This window comes from Bombina bombina, chromosome 1, assembly GCF_027579735.1.
Source record: "Bombina bombina isolate aBomBom1 chromosome 1, aBomBom1.pri, whole genome shotgun sequence".
Lineage (NCBI taxonomy): Eukaryota > Metazoa > Chordata > Amphibia > Anura > Bombinatoridae > Bombina > Bombina bombina.
The window spans coordinates 812895923-812922908 of record NC_069499.1 but is presented as its reverse complement, the minus strand read 5'-3'; the positions used below and the strand labels follow the sequence as shown (position 1 = coordinate 812922908).

Here is a 26986-nt window from a genome sequence, read left to right as displayed (position 1 = left end):
ATGCTTATATATTGGACCCGTTGCACTCGTTGACTCTCCCATTTTGCTTTTAAACATTACTGTGTGTCTGCTGGTGAGTGCCAGGTTTTCTGTATGTTGTGTTGATCATTTTTGTGTTTCCATATGGGCCTGTCACTGAGGCAGCAGTTTAGGAGTTAACTCTTTGGGTTTCTGGGAACTGTACAGCTGTCTGTCAGTGTTCAGGGCTGTGGAGTTTACATTGGCATAAAATGTGTATCCAGTCCGGTCTAAGAGTGTGGTCCATTTCTTTGTTTTGTATGTACTCAAGGGAAATTACAAATGCCTGTGTTACCCTGTGAGGTCCCCAGTTGGTTTGTTTGAAAGCTAGGAAAGGTTGATTGTTTTGCAACATTTGAAAAATTAAACTAATTTTAACACATTTGTTTGTTTCGAATTTCGAATGTTTGTACAACATTCTAACATTCGTTTAATATAATAGTATTTATAATGCTTTCTTTAAATGTATTATTCAATTCAAACTTTTCTAATAATTTGATTAGAATTATGCAATATTAAAATTCGAAAAATTTGAATCTATATATTTGTAATAGTATTTCTAATGCTCTCTTTAAATGTATTATTCGAATTATACAATATTCAAAAAAGAAACATTTGAATTGATATATTTGTTTCTATTATGTATCAATTTAATCAAATTCCCTACCTCATGAAATATTAAACTTCTGAATAGTATTTGTTAAACCGAATGTTACATTCAAAATTTTGAATGTGGATATTCGATTTAATTATGAACAATCGAAAACAAAAGTAACAGTTGATTACTGAATTTGAATGGATTTTCATTCTTATCCACATTTGATTGTCCAAAACCAATGTCCACAGGACTATTCGTTCTACCAAACGAGTTACACTTTCAGCATATTGAAAGTATGCATTGTGTGGGTGCTGGTTAGGGTCCCGGGAAGGGAGAGACCTTGACGTGGTCCTGGGATTGAACCTTTGGCGCCAAATGCAACCGACTCTCCCATTTTTGCTTTTAAACATTACTGTTTGACTGCTGGTGAGTGCCAGGTTTATATATATATATATATATATATATATATATATATATATATAGTACATAGATGGATAGATTTAAAAAAAACAGTTATTAAAATAAACCAGATTTTCTTATTCTTCAAGAGCAGCCCACATTATTTTATGTCAGTTTCAATCTATTTTTTTTTTTCAGTTTACAGATAAATGTGAGATCCTGTAGCCCAAACCTTTAACACATAGATTTAATCAGTGTGAAAGTTAAAAAGCATACAAGAGCATAAAAAGATTGTCAAAAGGAAAATAAAGACATCCATTTATTTCTTTAGCAAGCTCTCCGCCTACCTGATTGTTCATAAATGCTTTCAGGCATTGGACGAGTTTATGCTGATTTTTCTTGTCAATGCTTTCCTGCCTTAGGTAGAAAAACAATATGAACGTAAGTTTAAGTCTTAGTCAGAATCTACAGATCTATTATGGAAATAATTATTAAGTCCTTACTGTTTCTTGTCCAGTAGCTTTTCCAGAATGTCAAGAAGAAGCCCCAGGCCTTCATGTCCAAAGTTGTTAACCCAGCTGTTGAAGGAAAAAAGAACTATTATGTATTTTGCATTTGCCAAAAATCTAAAATGCTTTTTCTGCACATGGCTGTCAAATAGAACAGTCTTTGTGTAATTATTCACTTGAAAGACAGGTATTTCTCTTGATTACAATAAGGTGTTATATACCTCCTTAATCTGAAAAATGTCTTACAGTCTGCAAAATAATTGCACCTATTACAACCAAAGTAGACATAGAGCTTGATGATATAATCTTCGCCATCTCAAACCTTCTTTTTCTCGCTGACACTCGCAGGGCTGCCCCGGTGCAATTATCGTAAAAAAAGGGCAGTCGCTGCGAGTTGCAAGATGGCTCCTATTAAAAGTATTGGAGCTCGCTGGTTAGGGAAACTTTGCTCCTTAGTGCGAAGTTATCAGGGAATAGGGGGAACACTTTAAAATTAAAATCCTGCAGCCAATATAACTCACATTACGCTGCTTTCTGCTTATAGCATCTTACATTCGCCTTTTTTTTAGTATGCACTTGTTTTTCTATTGGGGTTATAAGTGTTCGTATTGTTTTGAGAAAAGCTTGCCACCTTTTAGTTGGCGAGAAAAAACTGTGATATCTGCAGTGCAAAAATCTTTATAGAATTACGCTGGGATTAGTGAGACATTATCATTTACGCCCATGTTCAGCCCATTTTATGAAAAAACAACAATTACGCAGCGCTTTGCATTTTGTATTTAGAAATTCACATTTCTGTGTGATTTTTGCACATCCAGTGTACTACAATTATGATTTACGCTGTGCATATTTAATTTGATTTATTCCTGTGTAAATTACATACTATTTTTACGTTTTTGTTAACATATGATTTTTGGTGAAGAATTTTGTTACGATTTTTGATGCACCTTAACAATACAATTTTTCTCTGCTTATTTTTGTGTGAATGGTTCAAATATTTGTTTTGTATAAGGTTTAAAATACAAATTTTATTGTGCACATTTCATATGAAAATGCTGTATACGCCCCTTAGCGAGAAACCCTGTTTTCAGGGTAAAAAATGGATTTAGATCATTCCACCAGCGAAATAGAAGGACTGGCGAGCATTCATTAATAATCTCGCCAGCCCAGAGAGCTTTCAATCATTGAGCCCATAGAGTTATATAATGCTTGGTATAAAGGGGCATTCAATACTTTGTAATTGTATTATAATTATAAAATGTTTAATTCCATTAGGTTAAAAAAAATACTTTGCAATTTACTTTCATTAGTTATTTTGCAATATTTTCCTGTAATTTAGTTGTAAAATTTGTAGACTTGCAGACTGCAGACTTAAAGGAACAGTAAAGAGCATGCAATTTTAAACAACTTTCTATTATCAAGAATAGTAAGAAAACAAAGCAAATTTAAAAATAAAAGAAAATTAGAAAGTTGTTTTCAATTGCATTTTCTGTCTGAATCTTGAAAATTAAATTTTTTACATTACTTTCCCTTTAAAGTGAATGTAAAATTTAACAAATTACTGTCCGGTATCTAAAAATAATCTTAAAAACATGGGCACTTTATTTCATTAAAATTTTGAAAGATGCAACGATTGGAGGAAGCTGGATTTGTTATCAATCTGCTGAAGAAAGTAGGAGGAACTCAATTGTAAATATTTTAAAACTGAAGTGTCTTTCAAAATTTGAATGAATTCAAGTGCACATGTTTTTAAGACTATTTTTAGATACTGGGCAGTAATTCATTAAACTTTACAATCACTTTAATGTTGCTATATTCCACCCAATCATTGGTTACACACTCTAGTGACCCATTTATATCTATCCCCAACTGGTCTCAGCACAGAAGGAAACTTAAGTTATAACATGGTGGCTCCCATATCTTCATGGGCACTAAAACTATTATTATTATTGTTTAACATTTAAACAACTGATATCATTTTAAAATGCATCTACATACTATTCCCAGGCTAATCTATGCATTAAATTTAAATACATCTAGCATTTTGTGCAGTGTTTATTATCTCTTAAAGGGATACTAAACCCAAATTCTTTCTTGCATGATTCGGACAGAGCATGCAATTATAAGCAACTTTTTAATTTACTCCTATTATCAATTTTTCTTCGTTCTCTTGGTATTTTTATTTCAAAAAGCAGAAATGAAAGCTTAGGAGCGGGCCCATTTTAGGTTCAGCACCTGGATATCGCTTGCTGATTGGTGGCTAAATGTAGCCATGCTGATTGGTGGCTAAATGTAGCCACCAATCAGCAAGCACTATCCAGGTACTGAATCTAAAATGGGCCGGCTCCTAAGCTTTCATTTCTGCTTTTTGAAATAAGATACCAAGGCCCCTATTTATCAAGGGCTGGTGTACCTGATCCGACACTGATCCTGCGATGTGTGTGCGCCTGCTCAGAACAGGCGGACAGGTTATGGAGCAGCGGTCTTTGTGACCGCTGCTTCATAACTGCTGTTTCTGGCGAGCCTGCAGGCTCGCCAGAAACACGGGGCATCAAGCTCCATACGGAGCTTGATACATATGCCCCCAAGAGAACAAAGAAAAATTGATAATACAAGTAACTTAGAATGTTGCTTAAAATTGCATGCTCTATCTGAATTGTGAAAGAATAAATTTGGGTTTAGTGTCCCTTTAATGTATTTCAGACAATTATGTAAGTCTATGTCCAAAGCAAATTGTTATGCCATTTACAACTGCAGAGTAATATGACCAGTAAAAAAGAACAAAAAAACTAAGAATAGTAAAAAGTTCCATCAGTACGTTATACGATGAGATTGTTTTTAAAAACACTTTACTAATATGAAAAAAAGGGAAGCAAACACATCCCTATAACTTGAGGTTAACATCATTTAAGTGAATTACATGGAGGACTATACAGTATGTATACAACATTAAAACCTAAGAATTCAGTTCCTCATTCTTTTATATTAGGCTTTTTCTTTAGGAAAAAAAAAGTGTGCAAGTTTGATCATTATTGTTGTGGTAGCTTTCTGAAACAAAGACTACATAAAATATTGCTGTAGGGAAAACAAAAATCCTAAACACAGAAAGAACAGGTGATGTAAGGTAAGAAAATATTAAATATTAAAAAAGGAGGAAAAAATAAAACCAAAAACATAGATTTATGTGGAGCTGATACAAATAAAGCAGAATATTATAGCTTTAAGGAAAGATGAGAGGTGTAAAAAAGGATGTGTGTGTATTATTACTATTATTATTATTATTATTATTATTATTATTATTATTATTATTATCGGTTATTTGTAGAGAGACAACAGATTCCATATTAAATATTAAGATTCCAGATTAAGTATTTTATACTTAAAGGGACAGTTAACTTGAAATTTGTTCTTTTTTAAAAAGATAGATAATCCCTTTATTACCCATTCCCCTGTTTTGCATAACCAACACAGTAATATTAATATACTTATTACCTCTATGATTACCTTATCTAAGCCTCTGCAGACTGTCCCCTTATCTCAGTGCTTTTGCAATCTTGCATTTTAGCCTATCAGTGCTGGTTCTTGTATAACCATTATCAGTCTCCTTGGGAATGAGCACAATGTTATATGCATGGCACACATGATCTAGCCCTGTCTAGCTGTTGTGCAAGATTTAAAAAGCTAATAAAAGGCGCTGAGATGAGGGGCAGCCTGCAGGGGCTTATAAACAGGCAGACAGAGGTTATAAAGTATATTAATATAACAATGTTGGTTGTGTAAAACTGAGGAATGGGTACTAAAGGTGTTATCTATCTTTTTAAACACTAACAAAAATCAAGTAGACTTTGCCTTTAACATAAATATTTAACATGTTGTGTCCAGCATAAGCATTTTTACACAATTTTATTATTGTGTAACTCTTCTTTAAAGGACCTGTAAATACAGTGGCTCAATCAATGCAAGATAAAAAGACAATGCAATAGCACTTATCTGAACTTCAAATGAGTAGTAGATTTTTTGCTGACAAATTTCAAAGTTATGTCTATTTCCACTCCTCCTGTATCATGTAACAGCCATCAGCCAATCACAAATGCATATAAGTATATTCTGTGAACTCTTGCACATGCTCAGTAGGAGCTGGTGACTCAAAAGTGTAAATATAAAAAGACTGTGCACATTTTATTAATGAAAGTACATTGTAAAGTTGTTTAAAATGAAATGCTCTACCTGAATCATGAAAGTTTAATTTTGACTTGAGTGTCCCTTTAAGTACCTTTTAGATACATACATCTTCACTATACTGTCAGTACAGGCCACAGTAAACATACATATTAAAGGGACATGAAGTGTGCAATAAAAAAAATCCAATTTACTTATGATACCTAATTTACCTCTCTATTTTGGTATACATTCTTGAAACTTAGCTCTGTTCAATTAGAAAGACACAGGAGCAAGTATGTGTCTTGAGCAGTAAAACATTGCTACACACATTAAACAAAATTTGTGGAAAAAAAACTGGACACTTATCAGTCCCAAAAGCTAGGAAACGTCCAATGCAAATAAGGAATTCAAATGAACCTGCAATTAGGATATCCTCTGTATCGAGAAGAATAGACATGTGTCCATGTGTGCAACACTGTATCAACTGCAATTCAGAGGCAAAACATCACTCACACTCATTAGAGCTGTGATAGCTCTAAGACAATAGACCGATTAGTAAAATCTCAGGTAAAGATGGAACTTTTATTGAAAGAATGTATTGAACAAATGTAAAAACAAACATAGAAGTCACTAAGGGTGCTATGACTGAAACGGCTGATTAAGGTATCATGAAGTATTTATGGTTAAAACACAAACTCCCTCTGATAAAGTCTCTTTTGGAAACGGCATTGATAAAGTCACGTGCTCACCCTTCCCCATGATGTACGGAATATACAAGGTATGCTTTCTCAAGGACACAATCCCCCTAAATCCTCTTCTTTATGTAAACTCAGTGCAGCTTTGATTGTCTCTCAGCTAAATGTTCAAGTAAAACATTATGTTTATCTTCTCGAGATCAGAGATCATTGTAATTGCAGTCCAATTTGGATCCCTCATTTACTTTGGAAGTTTCCTACCTCTTGGGACTGGTAAGTGCTCAGTTTTTTATTCACAATTTTTTGTTTATTCACTTTATTTTCTTTGTGATAGTTCATTGATTGCGAAATATTTATTTTGGGGATTTTTATTAGAAAAACATTGTTGCAAACACTGCTACCATATAGTACTTTAATTCTGATTTCCATGCCCTTTAAAGGAATATGAAACCCAATTTTTTTCTTTCCTGATTCAGATAGAGCATGCAATTTTAAACATCTTTCTAATTTACATCTATAATCAATTTTTCTTCATTCTCTTGGTATTTCCTGCCATGAAGTGCTTCAGATGCCTACCTAGGTTCCTCTCCAACACAGAATATCATGGGAATGTAGCAAATTTGATAATAGAAATAAATTGGGAACTTTTTAAAATGGCATGCTCTGTCTGAAACACAAATTACATTTTTTGGGTCTGATATCCCTTTAAACTGAAAACTAAGTTGAAAGTGCAATACAACAATGGAAATTCAAGCATGATAGTTGAACTAGAGCACAAGTGAAATAATCAGCTGATCAGTAACCATGGTTACTAACCTGCTCTCACCCATCAGCTGATTATTTCACATGTGCACTAGTTCAGCTAAAATGAAAACCTGCAGTTGACAAACAATGATGTAGAGTATATGTCCTAATCTGCATATGTGGCATTTCATTTTCACAAAGTTTTGCACTGTTCTTTTAAACCTTCTTTTGTACCTATGGGGAAAGTGAGAGATGAGAAAGTGATAATACAGATATATACCAGGAGATTAAAGTGCTTACAGTGGATGTCTCAAAGAGAAAATTGTCATCTTATTTTACTGAGCACTATATTATAAAGTAAATGTCTCTCCTACACATAAAGCATATCAGTGAACTCCCCTTAATGAGAAACACAGCCCCCAAGGTGAAACAGACCAGAGAGCTATAGAGAATTGTGTGTTCATTTGGCCCCAGACCCAGCTCCCATCACAGATCTAGTGGATGCAACTGCACCTCGCTGAAAATGGGCAGCAGGCTCAAAACTATTTCTATGATTGGTTGTTTTCGTGTGGTATATGAGAATAGCCTGGGCTGTACTTTTCAGCTGGTGTATATGAGGTATTCTTCTCTGTGCAAGGAATAAACAAGCTAAAAAAGACTTCTCCCTTGTAAAGCATAATTATAACATAAAATCATTATATACGCAATATACTTTCTCAGTTGACTATAAATGTATGCCCTGATCTCACAGGTACACATGTAAGGTTAGTCTGAGGAGCTGTAAAAAATGCACAGACCCATATTCTGAATATTTTCATCTCTAGAGTTGCAGTATATGTTGATAAGCAGAATACATCCTCATAAAGTTCATAAACTACTATAAAAATAAAATTCTAACTCCCTTTCTGCTATAACAGAAAACAGATTTGTTTTTATATACAATGCACCTACAGATTGCCTCTAGTTAGCAGTATCACTGACAATAATGATTTACAAGGTTTTACACTCCTACATATTTTGTATTTTTTAAAATGAGTTACATGAACAGATGTTACACCTGGAGGTACAAAATCGAACCGTTTATTAAAAACTATCATAAACAATTCATCTTCCTTCCTCTATATCTGACAATACGAGGACAGCAAAAAAAAATCAACAAAAAAAAAACAGTCTTTGAGAAACTTAGAAGTATTTTTTTCTGGAACTTTGTTGCATTTTGAAAGACTGGTCATATATCTTTTATGACAACAATAGACAGTGAGACTTTGCAATAAAAGATGAGAAGATGATCGCTTAAAAAAATGCCCCATCTTGTTCTATTTGTCTCTGTGCCATGCCAACTTCATTAATCTCCAGAAAGAGATTCTTCTATATGTCTAACTTGCACTTTTCTGCAAAATAACTGAATTTAATTACTTAGAAGTTATTTTGCTGATTTCTAGATCAGCTTTAACTTAAAATGTATTATAAATATGAAATATATTGTTCTAAATTACCTAGGTATAGCAAGATTGTCACAAAAAACTATATATAACCATAAACAAATCATATCATTTGTATTCAGGGCAAATCTGCATATAATTTTTTTTATCATGTTATTGGATTTGCTACATCACTAATTGCTGAAGAAATAACATAGAAAAATATACTGCATATATTAAAAAATAATCTTAAATAAATGCTTAAAGTTATGCTTTAAATTGTTGCAATTAAACATGAATTTATATTTTTTTATTTGTATTATTTGCATAAAGGAAGATTGTACTTAATTTTTTTCTTAGTCCAGCGAAGCTGCATCCAGGTGGATTCCGAAAATTGTTTCACCACTCTGTCATTTTCGGAATCCACCGGAATGCAGCAAAGGTAAACGGAGCATTACAAAAAAAAACTGCCCGCAATAAGTATGTAAAAAACACCCAACTGCACGCAATAAGTATTAAAAAATAAAATAAATAACCACCCGCACGAAGTATCCTTGGCAGTGGCGGTCCTCAGCGAAGGCGTGGAGGTTCCTCTTCATGCGATCATCCGCCGCACACTGAAGAAAGAATTCAAGGTACCCCATATTTATTGGGGTACCTTAAATTCCTATTGGCTGAAATTTTCAAAATCAGCCAATCGGATGAGAGCTACTGAAATCTTATTGGCTGATTTGAACAGCCAATAGGATTTTAGTAGCTCTAATCCTATTGGCTGTTTTGAAAAATTCAGCCAATAGGAATGCAAGGTACCCCAAATTGATTGCAGTATTTTGCATTCTTTCTTCAGTATATCACAGACGATCGGATAAAGAGGAGCCTCTGTGTCGCCGAGGACCGCCGCCGCCGGGAATCGCCACATCGGGGAAGACTGCTCCGGACCTCCGCTCCATGCCGCCTTTGCTGTGGATGAAGATGATGGACCCATCTGGAAGAAGACCTTCTCCGCCGGACTTCTGAAACCATTTTGGGGCCTTTAGTGTTAGGGTTTTTTTTTTTTAAACTTGTTTTTTTTTTAGGCTTTCTTAAAAGATAGTGGGGGTGGGGCTTGCGAGTGGAGGAAGAGCAAGCACTGTGATTGAGTTATACAAGTTAAAGGGTGCTGTCATTTTTTTTCTTTCATGATTCAGATAGAGCATGCAATTTAAAGCAACTTTCTAATTTACTCCTAGAGGCCCATTTATCAAGCTCCAGACGGGGCTTGAGGGCCTGTGTTTCTGGCGAGTCTTCAGACTCAACAGAAACACAAGTTATGGAGCAGCGGTCTAAAGACTGCTGCTCCATAACCCTGTCCACCTGCTCTGTTGAGGCGGACAGAAATCGCCACAATACAACCCGATCGAGTACGATCGGGTTGATTGACACCTCCCTGCTGGCGGCCGATTGGCCGTGAGTCTGCAGGGGGCGGCATTGCACCAGCAGTTATTTTGAGCTGCTGGTGCAATGCTGAATATGGAGAGCGTATTGCTCTCCGCATTCAGCTATGTCTGTCGGACCTGATCCGCACTGTCGGATCAGGTCCGACAGACATTTGGTAAATCGGCCTCTTATTATCAATTTTTCTTCATTTTCTTGCTATCTTTATTTGAAAAAGAAGGCATCTAAGCTAAGGAGCCAACAAATGTTTGGTTCAGACCCATGGACAGCACTTGTTTATTTGTGCTGTCTAATCAGCAAGGACAACCCAGGTTGTTCACCAAAAATGGGCCGGCATCTAAACTTACATTTTTGCTTTTTCAAATAAACATACCAAGAGAATAAAGAACATTTGATAATAGGAGTAAATTAGAAAGTTGCGTAAAATTCCATGCTCTATCTGAATCAGGAAAGAAAAAGTTTGAGTTCAATGTCCATTTAAGTTTATGGGTTGTAAATGTGGTTATGTTACTAAAGAAACTGTGGAATCTTGCTGGGACTATAGGTGACATCAAGCAAATGCTGCTGAGTTGGATGAAACTCCCCCTTTCTCTTTCGGGTAGGGTACACCTTTTTAAAATGGTGGCCCTGCCCAAACTTCTTTATCCATTACAGATGTTGCCTCTTCTCCTCACTCAAAAGGATGCGACATCTTTGCAAACTGCCATTGGAAACTTTGTTTGGCAGGGCAGAAAACATAGAATAGGCAGGACTCCCTTGTCAATGACAGTGGAAGGAGGGGGGCTCCGTCTTCCTAATATAATATGGTATAACTGGGCGGCTCTCTCTAGATTTGCATTGGACTGGCTGGTAGGGAAAAACTATTATACTGTCCCTGACCTGGAGTCTAACATCATTAAACCACTGCATTTAGCTTATCTGCCTCATGCACATTTGAAATCTCTATCCCCGTTCATTCAAAACCATATATTGTTTAGGGATCCTCTAAGAGCCTGGACCAAGATTTGTAGACTCTGGGGTATACAACGTTCAGCTAGTAAATATCTCCCGATCCAGGGTAATTTGGACTTCCTCCCCGGGTACACCACGCAAGCATTTCAGACATGGAACAATTACAACTCACACGACTGCATCAACTTTTCCGACCCCTGACTCTAGAAATACTGCCCTTCCAAGACCTGAAATCACGTTATAACCTCCCGCACACACACAAGTTTGCATACTTTCAATGCCGACACTACGTATCCACCTTGATTTCAGAGGGACTCCTCTCTGTAGAAGCCTCCAATTTAGATACATTGAGTGCGCTGGCGAAGTTAGGCCCTCTGAGGCTGTCACATACATATAACTTACTGATCCGTCACTCTACGGATCATGTGCTTCATGGCATGGTATCAAAGTGGTCCCATTATGGGGAGCTAGAGATTGACCCGGTATTGATTACCACAAGTTTCGAGAGGGCACACCAAAGTACTATTTCTGCAAAATTGAGGGAATCACACCTGAAATTCTTACATCAAGCTTACATCACTCCTGGCCTAAGGGCTAAATGGGTTGGAGGAGCACTGAACTCCTGTAGTAAATGCCGCCTTGAATCTCCTGATTGGGTACATCTACTCTGGAGTTGCCCTAAATTACAAAAATTTTGGCAAAAAATTGCGTACTGGCTATCCAAATTAACTAAACAAACTGTGTCCCTCTCGGCACAACATGTGATCTTTCTGACACCTAGAGATCAGACATACAAGCACAACATTTTTTTTAAATACCACACTCATGTTAGCTAAACAAATTATCCTGAGAGAGTGGACAGGGGACCGTAACTTACCTTTTCAACACTTACTTAAAACAATTCATGATCAGATGCTGATTGAGCAGGCAGATACTAGGGGGGACCCTGAGAAAAGAGTCAAGAGATTTCTCCTTAAATGGGAGGCTTACTTGCTGCACCTACCTGACATAGTAAGAGATAGGGTTCTGCTTCCTTTTAAAAATAGCCAATATGTTTTAAATGAAAACCTCAGAGGAAATTGGTGTCTATCCACGGATCAGACCCGTGAGTGACCTGCATATCGAGGGAGGGGGGACCCAGAGGTACTCTGGGTAAGTATGGCTGCTATATGTTATTTTTTTTTTTTTTTTCTCTTTCTTTCTCTTCCTTTCTTCTCTTTCTTTCATTCTTTTTTGTATGTTATTATCTTTCTTCCTTGCTCTTAGCTGATATGTTTCCTTTCTCGATTTCTCCTCTTTTTCTTTGGTTGATTGTAAAAAATGTTCTTAGAAAAAAGTTGAGTCCCAGGACATACATGATGATCACATATACTTATTGTATTCCTTTGCTGGTATGCTTTGATATAACATGCTCTGAAAACTGTTTTGTTCTGCAGGTGACCACTTTGTCACACCTGCATTATTATGACTGCATTTACCATGTATGACTCGGATTCTTTTCTATAAATAAAGTTTAAAAAAAAAAAAAAAAAAAAGAAACTGTGGCCTTTTCATTCCCTAGAAGCTGGTGTCATTTGTCTTTATTGGATTTAGTGGGTTGAGAAATGACTTGACAATGTGTGGTCAAGTCAAGGATCAGTTGCTCGATGACTAAAAAGGTCAGCTTCTTCAACATTGGTGGAGAGAACTGTAAATGTCTTCTAGTTGTTGTGTATGCACTATGTTCATATTTCCCTGACAATAAAACTCATTTACGGAGTCTTTGCACTATTTAGAGGTTCCGTATTCTACCATATCAAAATTAAGTTTCATAAATATGCTCTTGAGTTCACAATAGTTTGCACTAGATTGTTCCTTTAAAGTGAAGGTAAAGTTTTGTTAACTAGCAATCGTATTTATGTTCCTTTTACTAACTCCAATCCAGTCGCTAGGTTTGTTTTTAATTTTTTTTTATTTATTTTGGTATATTTTTAACTTTAGTTTTCTTACCGTTCCCTGCAGATTCTCCTCCCATCCTCCATTTCCTGGTTTATGATACTGTGACGTATAGAGCGGTCCCACCCGCTCTATACGTGTCTAGTAAGCTCGTGCACATCGAGCATGGAGTAACTGCGCATGCACATAATTTTTGGACAGTGATCCAGTGATTTTGCGTTCCTATGCTGTCCCAACTGAGCCTACAAAGTGAAGTTTATACTGCGCATGTGCTAAACGTGGACGCACGCGCTTGACAAATGTGATGTGGAAGATGTTACGCATGCGCATATAGACCTATCGGATTATGACGTAAATTGACGGCCGCCTAAAGGCCAAATAATCAATTGGATGGCAGAACAATGTGATCGTTGTTTATAAAAAAAAAATGTACAGGTTGATTTTCGGAAAGCCGAATACATGAGAGTAATAGAAGATATCTCTGGTAATATTAATATTTGAAAAATTTGATGAATGAAAGTTATATGTATTTTGCTTGATATCTGTAATTAATTATAATTGAGCCTTTCACTTTACCTTCACTTTAATCACTCTTCAGAATGAAGGACCAATAAAAAAAATAATGCACAATGATATGTTCAAAGTGCACAGCCATAAAACAATATGTATTCAGTTCTCTCAAATTATTGGATGTTGTAAAAAGAGGCAACAGTGAATACACATTCCCAGCCAGTGAGACACTTCTATGATGATTAGGCTCCATGGCACACAAACATTTATCAAGTTAGTAGGCAACTCATAAATGCCCAATACGCTCAAATCAAATACACACATTTACATACAAATTCACAAACTACAAAGCTAGGCTTATAAAAAAACTACTATGTAAAATGTAAATGAGAATTGTAGATTTATGTGGCAGAATTCACAATGCCTATTTTTCAAGTCACACTTGGATAGTTCTCAAGACGTATCGGTGCACCACAAATCACTGGTTGAAAATTTGAGCAAGAGGGTGATCATCTCAGCCCCCGGTAATGTTTACGAACTTAAAGGCACTTAGGCCTAGATTTGGAGTTTGGCGGTAGCCGTGAAAACCAGCGTTAGAGGCTCCTAACGCTGGTTTTAGGCTACCGCTGGTATTTGGAGTCATTCAAAAAAGGGTCTAACGCTCGCCGGTTCATAAAGCTCTTAACTACTGTACTCTAAAGTACACTAACACCCATAAACTACATATATACCCCTAAACCGAGGTCCCCCCACGATTACATTTTTTTAACCCCTAATCTGCCGACCGCCACCTACGTTATACTTATGTACCCCTAATCTGCTGCCACTAACACCGCCGACCCCTGTATTATATTTATTAACCCCTAATCTGCCCCCCACAACGTCGCCGCCAGCTACCTACAATAATTAACCCCTAATCTGCCGACCGTAAAGCGCCGCCACCTACATTATAGCTATGTACCCCTAATCTGCTGCCCCTAACACCGCCGACCCCTATATTATATTTATTAACCCCTAATCTGCCCCCCTCAATGTCGCCTCCACCTGCCTATACTTATTAACCCCTAATCTGCCGAGCGGACCGCACCGCTACTATAATAAAGTTATTAACCCCTAATCCGCCTCACTAACCCTATAATAAATAGTATTAACCCCTCATCTGCCCTCCCTAACATCGCCGACACCTAACTTCAATTATTAACCCCTAATCTGCCGACCGGAGCTCACCGCTATTCTAATAAATGTATTAACCCCTAAATCTAAGTCTAACCCTAACACTAACACCCCCCTAAATTAAATATAATTTTAATCTAACAAAATAAATTAACTCTTATTAAATAAATTATTCCTATTTAAAGATAAATACTTACCTGTAAAATAAATCCTAATATAGCTACAATATAAATTATAATTACATTGTAGCTATTTTAGGATTAATATTTATTTTACAGGCAACTTTGTATTTATTTTAACCATGTACAATAGCTATTAAATAGTTAAGAACTATTTAATATAGCTACCTAGTTAAAATAATTACAACATTACCTGTAAAATAAATCCTAACCTAAGTTACAATTAAACCTAACACTATACTATCATTAAATTAATTAAATAAAATACCTATAATTACCTACAATTAAACCTAACACTACACTATCAATACATTAATTAAATACAATATCTACAAATAACTACAATGAAATAAACTAACTAAAGTACAAAAAATAAAAAAGAACTAAGTTACAAAAAATAAACAAATATCTACAAACATAAGAAAAATATTACAACAATTTTAAACTAATTACACCTACTCTAAGCCCCCTAATAAAATAACAAAGACCCCCAAAATAAAAAATGCCCTACCCTATTCTAAATTAATAAAGTTCAGAGCTCTTTTACCTTACCAGCCCTGAACAGGGCCCTTTGTGGGGCATGCCCCAAGAAGTTCAGCTCTTTTGCCTGTAAAAAAAAAACATACAATACCCCCCCAACATTACAACCCACCACCCACATACCCCTAATCTAACCCAAACCCCCCTTAAATAAACCTAACACTAAGCCCCTAAAGATCATCCTACCTTGTCTTCACCTCACCAGGTATCACCGATCCGTCCTGGCTCCAAAATCTTCATCCAACCCAAGCGGGGGCTGGCGATCCATCATCCGGTGGCTGAAGAGGTCCAGAAGAGGCTCCAAAGTCTTCATCCTATCCGGGAAGAAGAGGCGATCCGGACCGGCAACCATCTTGATCCAAGCGGCATCTTCTATCTTCATCCGATGACGACCGGCTCCATCCTGAAGACCTCCACCACGGACCCATCTTCTTCCGGCGACGTCCAACTGAAGAATGACGGTTCCTTTAAGGGACGTCATCCAAGATGGCGTCCCTCGAATTCCGATTGGCTGATAGGATTCTATCAGCCAATCGGAATTAAGGTAGGAATATTCTGATTGGCTGATGGAATCAGCCAATCAGAATCAAGTTCAATCCGATTGGCTGATCCAATCAGCCAATCAGATTGAGCTCGCATTCTATTGGCTGTTCCGATCAGCTACAATAGCTACAATGTAATTATAATTTATATTGTAGCTATATTAGGATTTATTTTACAGGTAAGTATTTAGCTTTAAATAGGAATAATTTATTTAATAAGAGTTAATTAATTTCGTAAATTATATTTAATTTAGGGGGGTGTTAGTGTTAGGGTTAGACTTAGCTTTAGGGGTTAATACATTTATTAGAATAGCGGTGAGCTCCGGTCAGCAGATTAGGGGTTAATAATTGAAGTTAGGTGTCGGCGATGTTAGGGAGGGCAGATTAGGGGTTAATACTATTTATTATAGGGTTAGTGAGGCGGATTAGGGGTTAATAACTTTATTATAGTAGCGCTCAGGTCCGGTCGGCAGATTAGGGGTTAATAAGTGTAGGCAGGTGGAGGCGACGTTGTGGGGAGCAGATTAGGGGTTAATAAATATAATATAGGGGTCGGCGGTGTTAGGGGCAGCAGATTAGGGGTACATAGGGATAATGTAAGTAGCGGCGGTTTACGGAGCGGCAGATTAGGGGTTAAAAAAAATATGCAGGGGTCAGCGATAACGGGGGCGGCAGATTAGGGGTTAATAAGTGTAAGGTTAGGGTATGCTTAGACTCGGGGTACATGTTAGAGTGTTAGGTGCAGACGTAGGAAGTGTTTACGCATAGCAAACAATGGGGCTGCGTTAAGAGCTGAACGCGGCTTTTTTGCAGGTGTTAGGTTTTTTTCAGCTCAAACAGCCCCATTGTTTCCTATGGGGGAATCATGCACAAGCACGTTTTTGAGGCTGGCCGCGTCCGTAAGCAACTCTGGTATCGAGAGTTGAAGTTGCGTTAAAAATACTCTACGCTCCTTTTTTGGAGCCTAACGCAGCCTTTATGTGGACTCTCAATACCAGAGTTATTTTTATGGTGCGGCCAGAAAAAAGCCGGCGTTAGCTACGCGGGTCCTTACCGACAAAACTCCAAATCTAGCCGAAAGTTTATTTAAAAAAATATATAAGCTTTGGCTTTCTTACATATGCAGCATATTAGAACAAAGAGAACATTAAGAAATCACTAAGGGTTCATTTGCTTTTACACTGCAAATGTTTTCAGAAGATGCCACTTTATTTTAGACTGTCAGTAGTCTGCCCTATCACATTATAGTGTTTTTATTTGTAAACATAGGGCCCTGTCCTGTGCAGGTTTTTACACCTGGTAATCCATTTAACTTGCAGAACATTTCTAGAAAGGGTATGAACCTGGTAAGGTGGGAACTGTAATCACACACTGCTGAACTGTTGCAATAGCTCAGTGGTTTTCTAACAGGATTATTAACACTGAACATTTCTAAAAGCATTTTTTTTAGAGGGATAAAACTGTAAAACTAAAGGTCATAGTTTTATAATATTTCTATGAATAATAAAGTTTTTCGGAAAAGACAAGTTAGCAAAGACAAAGATGTCAAGTAACAACGTATCTACAAAAGCTCTCTCTAGGTTTCTAAGGGACTTAAATGTATGCTAATTTTTACTTCTGATTTCTTGACATGTGAAACTGAATTATTTAAAGGGACATGAAACCCATTTTTTTTAATTTCTTGATGCAGATAGAAATTACAATTTTAAACAACTTTACATTTTATTTCAGTTGCATAATTTGCTTTGTTCTCTTGGTATCTTTTGTTAAAACATACAAATGTAAAGCTCAGGAGCAGCAATGCACTATTGAGAGCTAGCTGATGATTGGTGGGTGGCAAATTTTATAACAAGAATAAATTGGAAAGCTGTTTAAAATAAATCTTTAAAATTAAAGTTGTTTATGTTGTATTTGAATCATGAACAAAATAATTGGATTTCATGTTCCTTTAAAGTCTGCAAATTTCAACCATGTTATTTTTTTAAAAATGAAAAAGGATTATGTTGAAGGTGGAAGCTAACAGGAAATGCATGACTGTGAGCTTTGTTGATTCAGAGTAACTATACAAGTTATAAGAAAGTTTACCTATGTTATCAAATGTAACCCTTTACTCTACTTGGTTGAAGCTTAGGCCCTTTCTATAACAGCATACTGATGTAGGCTTGGGAGTGTGCATGTGTCTTGTGACAACAATGTGTTTACGGATGCTGGATTAGGTGGTGCTGTGGGACTACAGGGAATTCCCAAAGTTTTGTCTTTATGTCCAACTGTGCACACTGCTTGGATGTCTCCAATCTCAAGATATCTGTACTCTCATTTAGGGATGAAATCTATAAAACTAACCAGCATGGAGAGAAATTATTGGCTTTTTTTTTAATAAATAATTTTTATTAGAGGATCAATTCAAGGCATACAAGTGATAAGTGCCAGTATAAAGAAAACAGATAATACGCATCAAAATAACTTCAAAAGTACATGTTAGAAAATGTGTACATTACATGCTTATATGACAAGGGGTAAATTTAGTCTTTACATTATTTGCCTGTCTAGTTGTATACCTGCAAAATGACTTATGACGCCACTCTGGAACCTCTCAGCAAAATAAAAAATGTGAAATTATAGCAGGTAATCCTTAACAGTGAGAGACCAATCATGGGTCCCGAATGATGAACCTCTTTTGTTTTTTATCAAATATATGAAATTCCCCTGTTGCATAGTAGGAATATAAAATGAAAAATAACACCCCTGACAAGAAGATGTGGCCACTTTTGGGTCACTTAAGTCTATGAAGGTATATTAACTGGGTAGAGTAGGGGAAGGGGGACTAAGGGGCAATATAAATGTCGCTCTTTTTTGGAAAACAATTTGAGAAATATTGCTATATATATGCAATCCAATTAAAAATAATTTCCCTGTGGTGAAATGTATCAGCCGCTCTTGGGCTGCTGGAAAATTAAAGAGAGGGATTTTTAAATTCTAAAGAAAACTGAGAATTGCTTACATTAATATTATTTAGTTAGTAACCCCAAACAGCCATTGTAGAAACATGAAAGATAATGTGAATGATGAGAGCTAGCTAATATCATATTCAGTATAAAATATGGTGTATATGATACAGACATATTTACAATTAGTTATGTTATTTGTAGGTAATGGCTGAAAATGTGATGAACTTGCCTAGTGTCATAGATCTCTCCCTTTTTAAAAAGAAAGATCTATACCATTGCCCAAGGAAAAATATCTAGTTCCAATCTACTGTCTCTAGAGGAGCTATTAGTGACCATGGACTGATCAAGATAGGCAGAATAATAATTGAGGGTAGTCAGGGGCACTCAAATGTTCCACACTGCAGTTTCATAAAATGTATATAGCCAGATCCACTATTGTGGCCGCCAACAGCAGGATAGGTTTAAGTACAAAAACAGAGCAGTGAAGGGTTTGAACCTCAATGTTGCTTCTACCTATTCTAGATTGGAAACGCAATATAAAAAACTGGTTTTACTAATACTGCTAGATTGGTCATGGGAGCTGAAAGGATGTATGTAGCATGCATTTACCCTCATATAGGAAATAAGTGGTATAGCCATTTGTTGCAACCCAAAGTGCTGAGCTTAGTAAAAATACTGAATACAATTATAAAATAGGGGCTGTTTGTAGTAGTCAAAATGTGTAATCTCTGAGAATATCTAGATAAAGGGAGGAGATTTTAAAATATTAGGCTATTAACTTTCTAGGACATTGCTAAAATTAGGGGTGATTAAATATATAACTATGATACGTCATGTATGTTTTAAAGTGATGTGTCAGCATACATTAACAGACATAATAACAATATAACATATTACCTTATGATTATAGATGATCTGTGCTATATAGATCCATTATACCTGTCTAGTTATTCATTCTAATCTGGATACCTGTTCAGTTATCATTAAATAAAGAATATAACAAACCAGCCTCAGGTTATGAACATAAAAGAGTCTGCAAACAAACTTGAAACGTAAAAAGCTTATAAAACAGTCAGCAAACTTGGAACGAAAATCGGCATGAGCATATGGTTTGCCAAAGTTGGAGTCTGTTCTGTCAGCAGTCAGCCTCTAGTGTCCTTACTCAAGGGCCGCTTATAAATGATGTTGCAGGAGGTAAGCCTCCCATGGTCCCATAAGGATCTCCAGACATCTAGACAGTAAGAGGATAGTACCTCAGCCGGCAGGATGGGTTTTAGGTGTCCACAAAACAAAATGTCCCCAGCTCGAGACAAAGACTCGGGTGAAAGGGTATTTGCATGAGAAGGGGCATCAGATTGAGTGGCACAGCAGTCAAATCCTTGCTCCTATACCATCGTCGGCCATGTGGTTCTAAGATGCACTGCTCAGTACAGGGATTGATCACCTCAAAGGTTGAGATCACAAATTCACTGGTTTCCTCAGATCCATTGACAGTGATATTACAGAGGTCTCCAGATACTCTGGCCTTGGGCAAGGACTGTGGTGATGAAGACATGGCAGTATATGTTGCATCTTCACTTGAATAGTCCCCCATCTCATTTCAAGCATACACACACACTTATGATTAGATTGTTTAGCTTCCGTTGCGTGTTGTAGATCACTTGTTCGGTGTTGCAAAGCTTTCATTATGCAGAGCTCCTTTTCCAGTGTCACAAAGTGAGTATCGAGCAGTCGTAAAATTTCAGTCTCCCACTTTTTAAGAAATTCCATTTTGCGCTGTAGACTGTAGAGTTTCCCGTAAGACACCAATAGGTCTTTGCTTCAAATGTCAGATTAGTCGGCTTTTTCTGGTTATATAGCAGCGTGGTGTGAACTGCTTTACCCAGCTTACTGGAGTGGGGGGGTTGCAAGCCAGAAAAGTAGGCCGCCACCTTGACCTCAAACGGCCCGGTTTAGAGCTCCAGCATGAGCGAACTTCACAAAGAAGAGTTTCCTCGGACCTGTCAACTGTTCTTACTTATGTAATTAATGCTTCTAAGAAAAGATAACTGGCGGATTATCTATGTTGAGCACGGAGCTACTAGTAGATGCGACTTATCATGGCCGTTGCCCAGGCACGCCCCCCATCATTGGCTTATTTTAATGAGCATTGTATTGTAATTTAAATTTCTGTCTCTCAATACAGAAAATTAGGGAACCCCACTGAGGGCCAGAGTACAAGGGGCACTAATAAACGCTCCTGCTAGAAGTAATTTTTTTTCACGCGTCTGGTTGAACTCATATTATGAGTTGAAAGTAAACTGTTTTTGCTTGCATGCTAACTTGACAAGCATAAAAAGCCGAATTTAGAATATCGCAGGCACATATTCACGTTCATGTATTTCCCCATTGAAGTCAAAGGAGAAAAAAAAGTTGAAAAAAACTAACACACCACTGTTACACAAACCCGATCACATAGTCTGATGTACGCAAAGTGGACATAAAAATATGAATATTTCACATTCCAATGTTCTTAACATATCAGAATATGTTCTATTTATTCATAAATACATATTTCTACATATGACAGTTTTTTGTACAATATATACCTATATATAGATGATTATATATACAGTAGATATAAAGATATATAGGAAAAATCAACTAAAATGCAGCGCAACTGGTAAGTGCCAAGTACAAAATATTAATAATAATTCATTAGGTTAACACCAAATCAACATACAAATATAGTACAATAATAAGAATAAATAATTAATTAAAAACTTGAGTTTATAATACAGACCAGAGAAGTCTAGCAGGGGGTGTCAATCAGCCCAATTGTATAGGATCAGGCGGATTGGTCTTTAGACCACTGCTTCTTAACTGCTGTTTCCGGCAAGCCTGAAGGCTCGCGCGGAAACAAGGGGAACATTCTACCCCATGGTGTTTATTCAACAGCACTTCTAGCTTTACAAAGCTAGCTTTGTTTATCATACTCTATTTTCATAATGTTGCTGTATTTACTGCACTCTAATGCACCCTATACAAGATGCTTTTTTTCATCTTATTCTATTCTGTATTCTGTAATATGGAGGTTTTCTGCAAATTTTAGTCCCTGTCCTGACACAAAGGACAAGAATTATCATTGAGCGAATGCCTCAATCGGTTGCAGGTTCGTTCATTTGAGTCTGCAACTTATATTTATTTAAACCGCTGCTTTATAAACACTCTCGTCAACTTGGGTTTGGCGGATGAAAATCACACTGGATTCATTTGACCAGGGTGATTGAAAAGCTCTACTCTCATGCAATTGTTTGCACAAGGGAAAGGGGCAGCATTGCACAAACGTTTGCTCGTGCAATGGTAAATATGGAGAATGAGCAGTTGGGGAGCAAGTTTTGTCCATGTGGTATCTAATAAATAGGGGGCATTATGTTCAGCTAGCTCCCAGTAGTTCATTGCTACAACTTCAACAAAGGATTCCAAGAGAATCAATACTTAAGAATAAGAAATACCTATGATTAAAAAAAAAATAGAAAATTATATATTTACTTTCATATATTTTTAATTTTTTACCTAAAAGGAGAAATTGCCAAATTAAGTAGAAACAGGTCACTGGTCTCTGTTAATGATGTCATCTCTATAGCTGTAAAAACGTGGGAGGTAGTAAAATAAGAAAAGCAAAAATATATTTTCACATTACATTTTTAACATGACCTTAGCATGTCCATCTGTAAGATTTCAAACAAGTGCGAGAAAATAGCTGCTATCATGTCTGAACGCTGCAGAAAAACAAACATCAAGGGCAGATCATTAGAAGAGAATTTGTTTTGTTGAGATTACTGTGTTATGTACCTAATTAAGAAAATTAAATAATTATTTTTTTTTATCATTACCATCTGGTACAAATTAAGTTTGTCAATTACATTCAAGCGTGTTTGTCTGCAATATATCAACTCTTGTATTTCATCGTTAAGGAAGAAAAATCATATTTTAGTACTGCAGCTAGCAATTTCCATATGTAAGTCAAATTCTACTTTACCTTGTACCTTACTGAGCTAGAGTTATAAAAAATTTTCATAGACTTATGGATTTATTACTGCTTAGATAGATAGATAAATAAAAAAAAAATGACAATAAATACCTAACTGTAGTTATAGAAAATATTTTATGTTGTGTCATAAAAATTTAGCTATACTGCCCAAAACTTAAGAGCAGGTGACAAGGGGTAGAGTTTAGACCAGGGGTCATAAACCCAACCCAAAAACATTGAACCAACCCAAAATTGTCCAACCCCAGTCGAAATCTTACAGTCTCCTCCTCCAGATAAATCAGTCACACTCCAGACTGCTAAGACATCTCCCCCATAATTGTCTAGACCAGAGGTGCTCAACCTTGGTGCTCCAGAGGTTTTGGAACTATATTTTCCATGATGCTCAGCCAGCTGATGCTCAGTGTCTGAGCATCATGGGAAATGTAGTTCCAAAACCTCTGGGGAACCAAGGTTGAGCACCCCTGGTCTAGACAATTATGGGGGAGATGTCTTAGCAGTCTGGGGTGTGACTGATTTATCTGGAGGAGGAGACTGTAAGGTTTTGGCTGGGGTTGGACAATTTTGGGTTGGTTCAATGTTTTTGGGTTGGGTTCATGTTTCATTTACAGAAATCCTGGTAAACAAATAAAGGAAGAAGGAACAGCAAAACAAAACTCTTATATTGTATCACATATAAGGCTCAGAAGCATGGTAGTAGCAGCACTACTTTTACTTCCGGTGTTGGTAAGTGGTCCCTGGGTGCCCTGAAATAATGAAGGCTGTGTCTTCTGGAGTCCCAGGCCACGCTAAGGTAGCTTTGTCCTAGCAGTGCCAGCAGCTTGGGATGTGCTATTCACCCTCTATGAAGACTTGCTTGTAAGGGAAATGGAGCTATACTGGTCTAAGTTTATGAGATCAGAAATTGATGGAAATATTGAATTTGTGTCAGACTGGATCTGTACAATATCACAAGTATATCTCTGTACTAAACTGACATATATTTGTGCAAGCCAAAAAAAAGGGCAGATCTTTATTATACAAGAAGCCAGTTACAGTATATGGCAGTCTTAGGGCCTAGACAGAAATTGAGGAGCTAGCTACATTTCATTTCTAGAAACTACCTATATGTAGGTATTCGATCGGGTTGATTTCTGCCCGCCGCCTCAGAGCAAATGGACAGGTTATGGATCAGCGGTCTTTAGATCTTCAGGCTCCGTTCAGAGCTTGATAAATAGACCCCTATGTCACATTGCATGGCATTTTATTGCTGGCATATAATATGGCAAAACAGATATTAGGAGTGCAAGGAAAAGTTGCTGTCAGTAAAATAAGTAAGGTAATAATGCTGCTGGACTTAACAATACTTAAAGGGACATAAAACAAAGTCAAAATTAAACTTTCATTATTCAGATAGAACATGTCATTTTAAGAGACTTTTCAATTTACTTCTATTATCAAATCTAATTCAATACCTTGGTATCCTTTGATAAAAAAAAGTATATCTAGGTAGTCTCATGAGCAATTGCGCTACTTGGAGCTAGCCAGTGATTTGGTGGCTTCACACATTTGCTTCTTGTCAGATGCTTACCAGATAATTTCATCTAGGTCTTTACATAGGTTTTATGTAAGTCACATTATTGGAGTAATTGTTTGATTTGGACTCCTCCATAATGGAGACTAAAGTATTTGGTTTGTTTTTTATCTGGACCATAAAATAGGAAAGAACAACCAAATCTACTCACAAAAGCCATCAATTAAAGTTGTGCAGCCCCTCCTCCTGCTGTCACCGAGGCTTGTCAATCATCCTGGACAACTCAGTTTGGCATGGCCTCTGAGGTGCTGGATAGCATTAAAATCCTCTGCTTTTAACACATGAGTGCAGGATTGCATGAGTGAACCTGCACCACAAGGGCTTGGAAACTGTGTTCAAGGGTTTATACACGGAAAACAGTTTAATACACAAATCACGGGAATATTTTTGCAGTATTTTAAACAAATGTCCCAAAATGAACTAATGTAAAACCTAAAGTATGCCACTTACATATCTGGATCAAGACTTGAGAAAATAAAAACAGAGTCCAAGCTAACCATACAAAGCCCTGATAAAGATCAAGGTTAGCCAGACCACTGTGCAGTAATACAAATGTTTACTGTCTTATTTCTTCAAAGAAAAAACAAAAAAAAAACCAACAACAAATACTCAAGGATGGTAAAGCGCTGCAGCGCATGGCTATCACAGATATGAAGGTAAAGTCTATAGATGGTGAATAGGAGGAAGGATTATATCTAAACAAATTGGGAGCTAGATAATATGTCTGCCAGAAATAAATGGTTCTATTAGATTGTGGGAGAGAGTAGAGCGTATCACGAAAATATGACAAGAATGACCAATTTGAAATTTCCACATCTCTACTTACATTTTGAAAATTACTGACAAATTACTTTTTTATGCATAGCTTTCTAGTATCAAACCATGATTCATTTAACACTTTTCTAAATGAACTGTGACATTTCCTTGTTTTAGAGATTATTTTTCTATAGTTCACAAAATGCTAACATAGTGCACATATCTAAAATAATGAAAACTACTCATTGAAATAACAAAGAAATAACAAAACATCCAGAGGACATGAAGACCAGGGAACGCATACACAAATCTGGACATCAATAGGGAATAGTTTCCCAGTACTGATTCTGCTGTTTTCAATATGTAGCCATAAAGTCTGATTACAGAAAACCTTTATAAAAAGTACATTTCTATTTGGCATTTGATGTTGCCTTTTTAAGTTTTATTCTATCTCAAGTGATTAAAACCTTTTTTTATTTCCAGCTACAACAATTTGCATCTGTCTTTTTTAAGAAAACGAGAAAACCAAATAAAGACTTTGATGTTCCTAGATTAAAAAAAAAAATTAATACATTTTAAAAGTACCCATGTGAATTGTCTTACGTAGTTTTTTTTTTTCAATAGTGCTACAGGAGCAAAGAAATAAAATAAAACTTAAATAAACAGCCTGAAAGGTTGACTTTTGTGTCTTAATGCAGAACATTTTCCTGGATACTGTAGGACATTCTAACAAAGGGTACTTCTTTTAACCCAAGTAAAGTTATACACTTCTCAATACATTAAAACAATAACATTAAAAAGAAATTCAATAGTTTTGAAGGATTTAACATACTGCAAAATATCTAAGGGTCAAAACCATAGAACAAAGTAACAGGATCTAGTATTGAATTCCAAGAGAGTTGAAATTTTTAACTATGGCAGCAAGTAGTAATCAATAAAGAGCTATAATGATAATCAAATATAATCCGCAATATATCAAAAGCTTATAATGATCTACTAAAGGGAAACACAGTCCCAATAGACACAACCATGAGATGTTTAAAAAGGAAATTTACAGTAAATGCATCCAAATCTTATTATGAGCTAAGCTTCTGGAGACAGAATCTGTCAATATAACAAAATATGTGTCACAGAATGGTACTGTTACTATATATATATATATATATATATATATATATATATATATATATATATATATATATATATATATATATATACATATATATATATATATATATATATATATATATATATATACAGTATATATATATATGTTTATGTGTATATATATATATATATATATATATATATATATATATATATATAGAGAGAGAGAGAGAGAGAGGGAGAGAGAGAGAGAGAGAGAGAGAGAGAGAGAGAGAAATGTTTGATATTGTTATAATGTGTAGCATCTTGTAGTCCTAAAATTGGACCCTAAAACATACTCTGGCAAAAATCTTAGCCTAATTAGTAATTCTGTTGAAATGAGAAGCCTCACCTGTCAAGTAAAGGAAAATCTTGGTATAATGGATAATAAAAAAAAAAACATGCAGAACTGCAAAAATAGTAAAAAATAGCATGAAATAAAAGTGTAATATGTAATGTTGTATTAAACAGAACATACCATGTAGTTAAACCCAGTGAATATCAACATACTAGGAAATCATCCAGAAACATTATAAATCAAAATATTGAGGGCAACAGACCCTTCACAACTTACAGGAAAGTTCTGAAAAAGATAAATAATAAACAGAATGATGGCCCATAACAGCTCCCTTTAGACAGACAGTCAGCCGATGTACTAGTGTATCGAATATCGTCTCCAGTGCAGTAAACTACTTCACAAAAAGGTGCAAATTGAGCTAGAGCT

At 36.1% G+C, this 26986-nt stretch overlaps 1 protein-coding gene across 1 annotated transcript in view; it reads right to left on the bottom strand.

Annotated features, from left to right (window-relative positions):
* Positions 1-26986, bottom strand: part of DIAPH2 (diaphanous related formin 2) — a 2325141-nt gene that overhangs the window by 1696589 nt on the left and 601566 nt on the right. Inside the window, 2 exon segments of the mRNA XM_053699395.1 lie at positions 1363-1432; positions 1519-1593. Coding sequence (XP_053555370.1) covers positions 1363-1432; positions 1519-1593 — 145 coding nt within the window.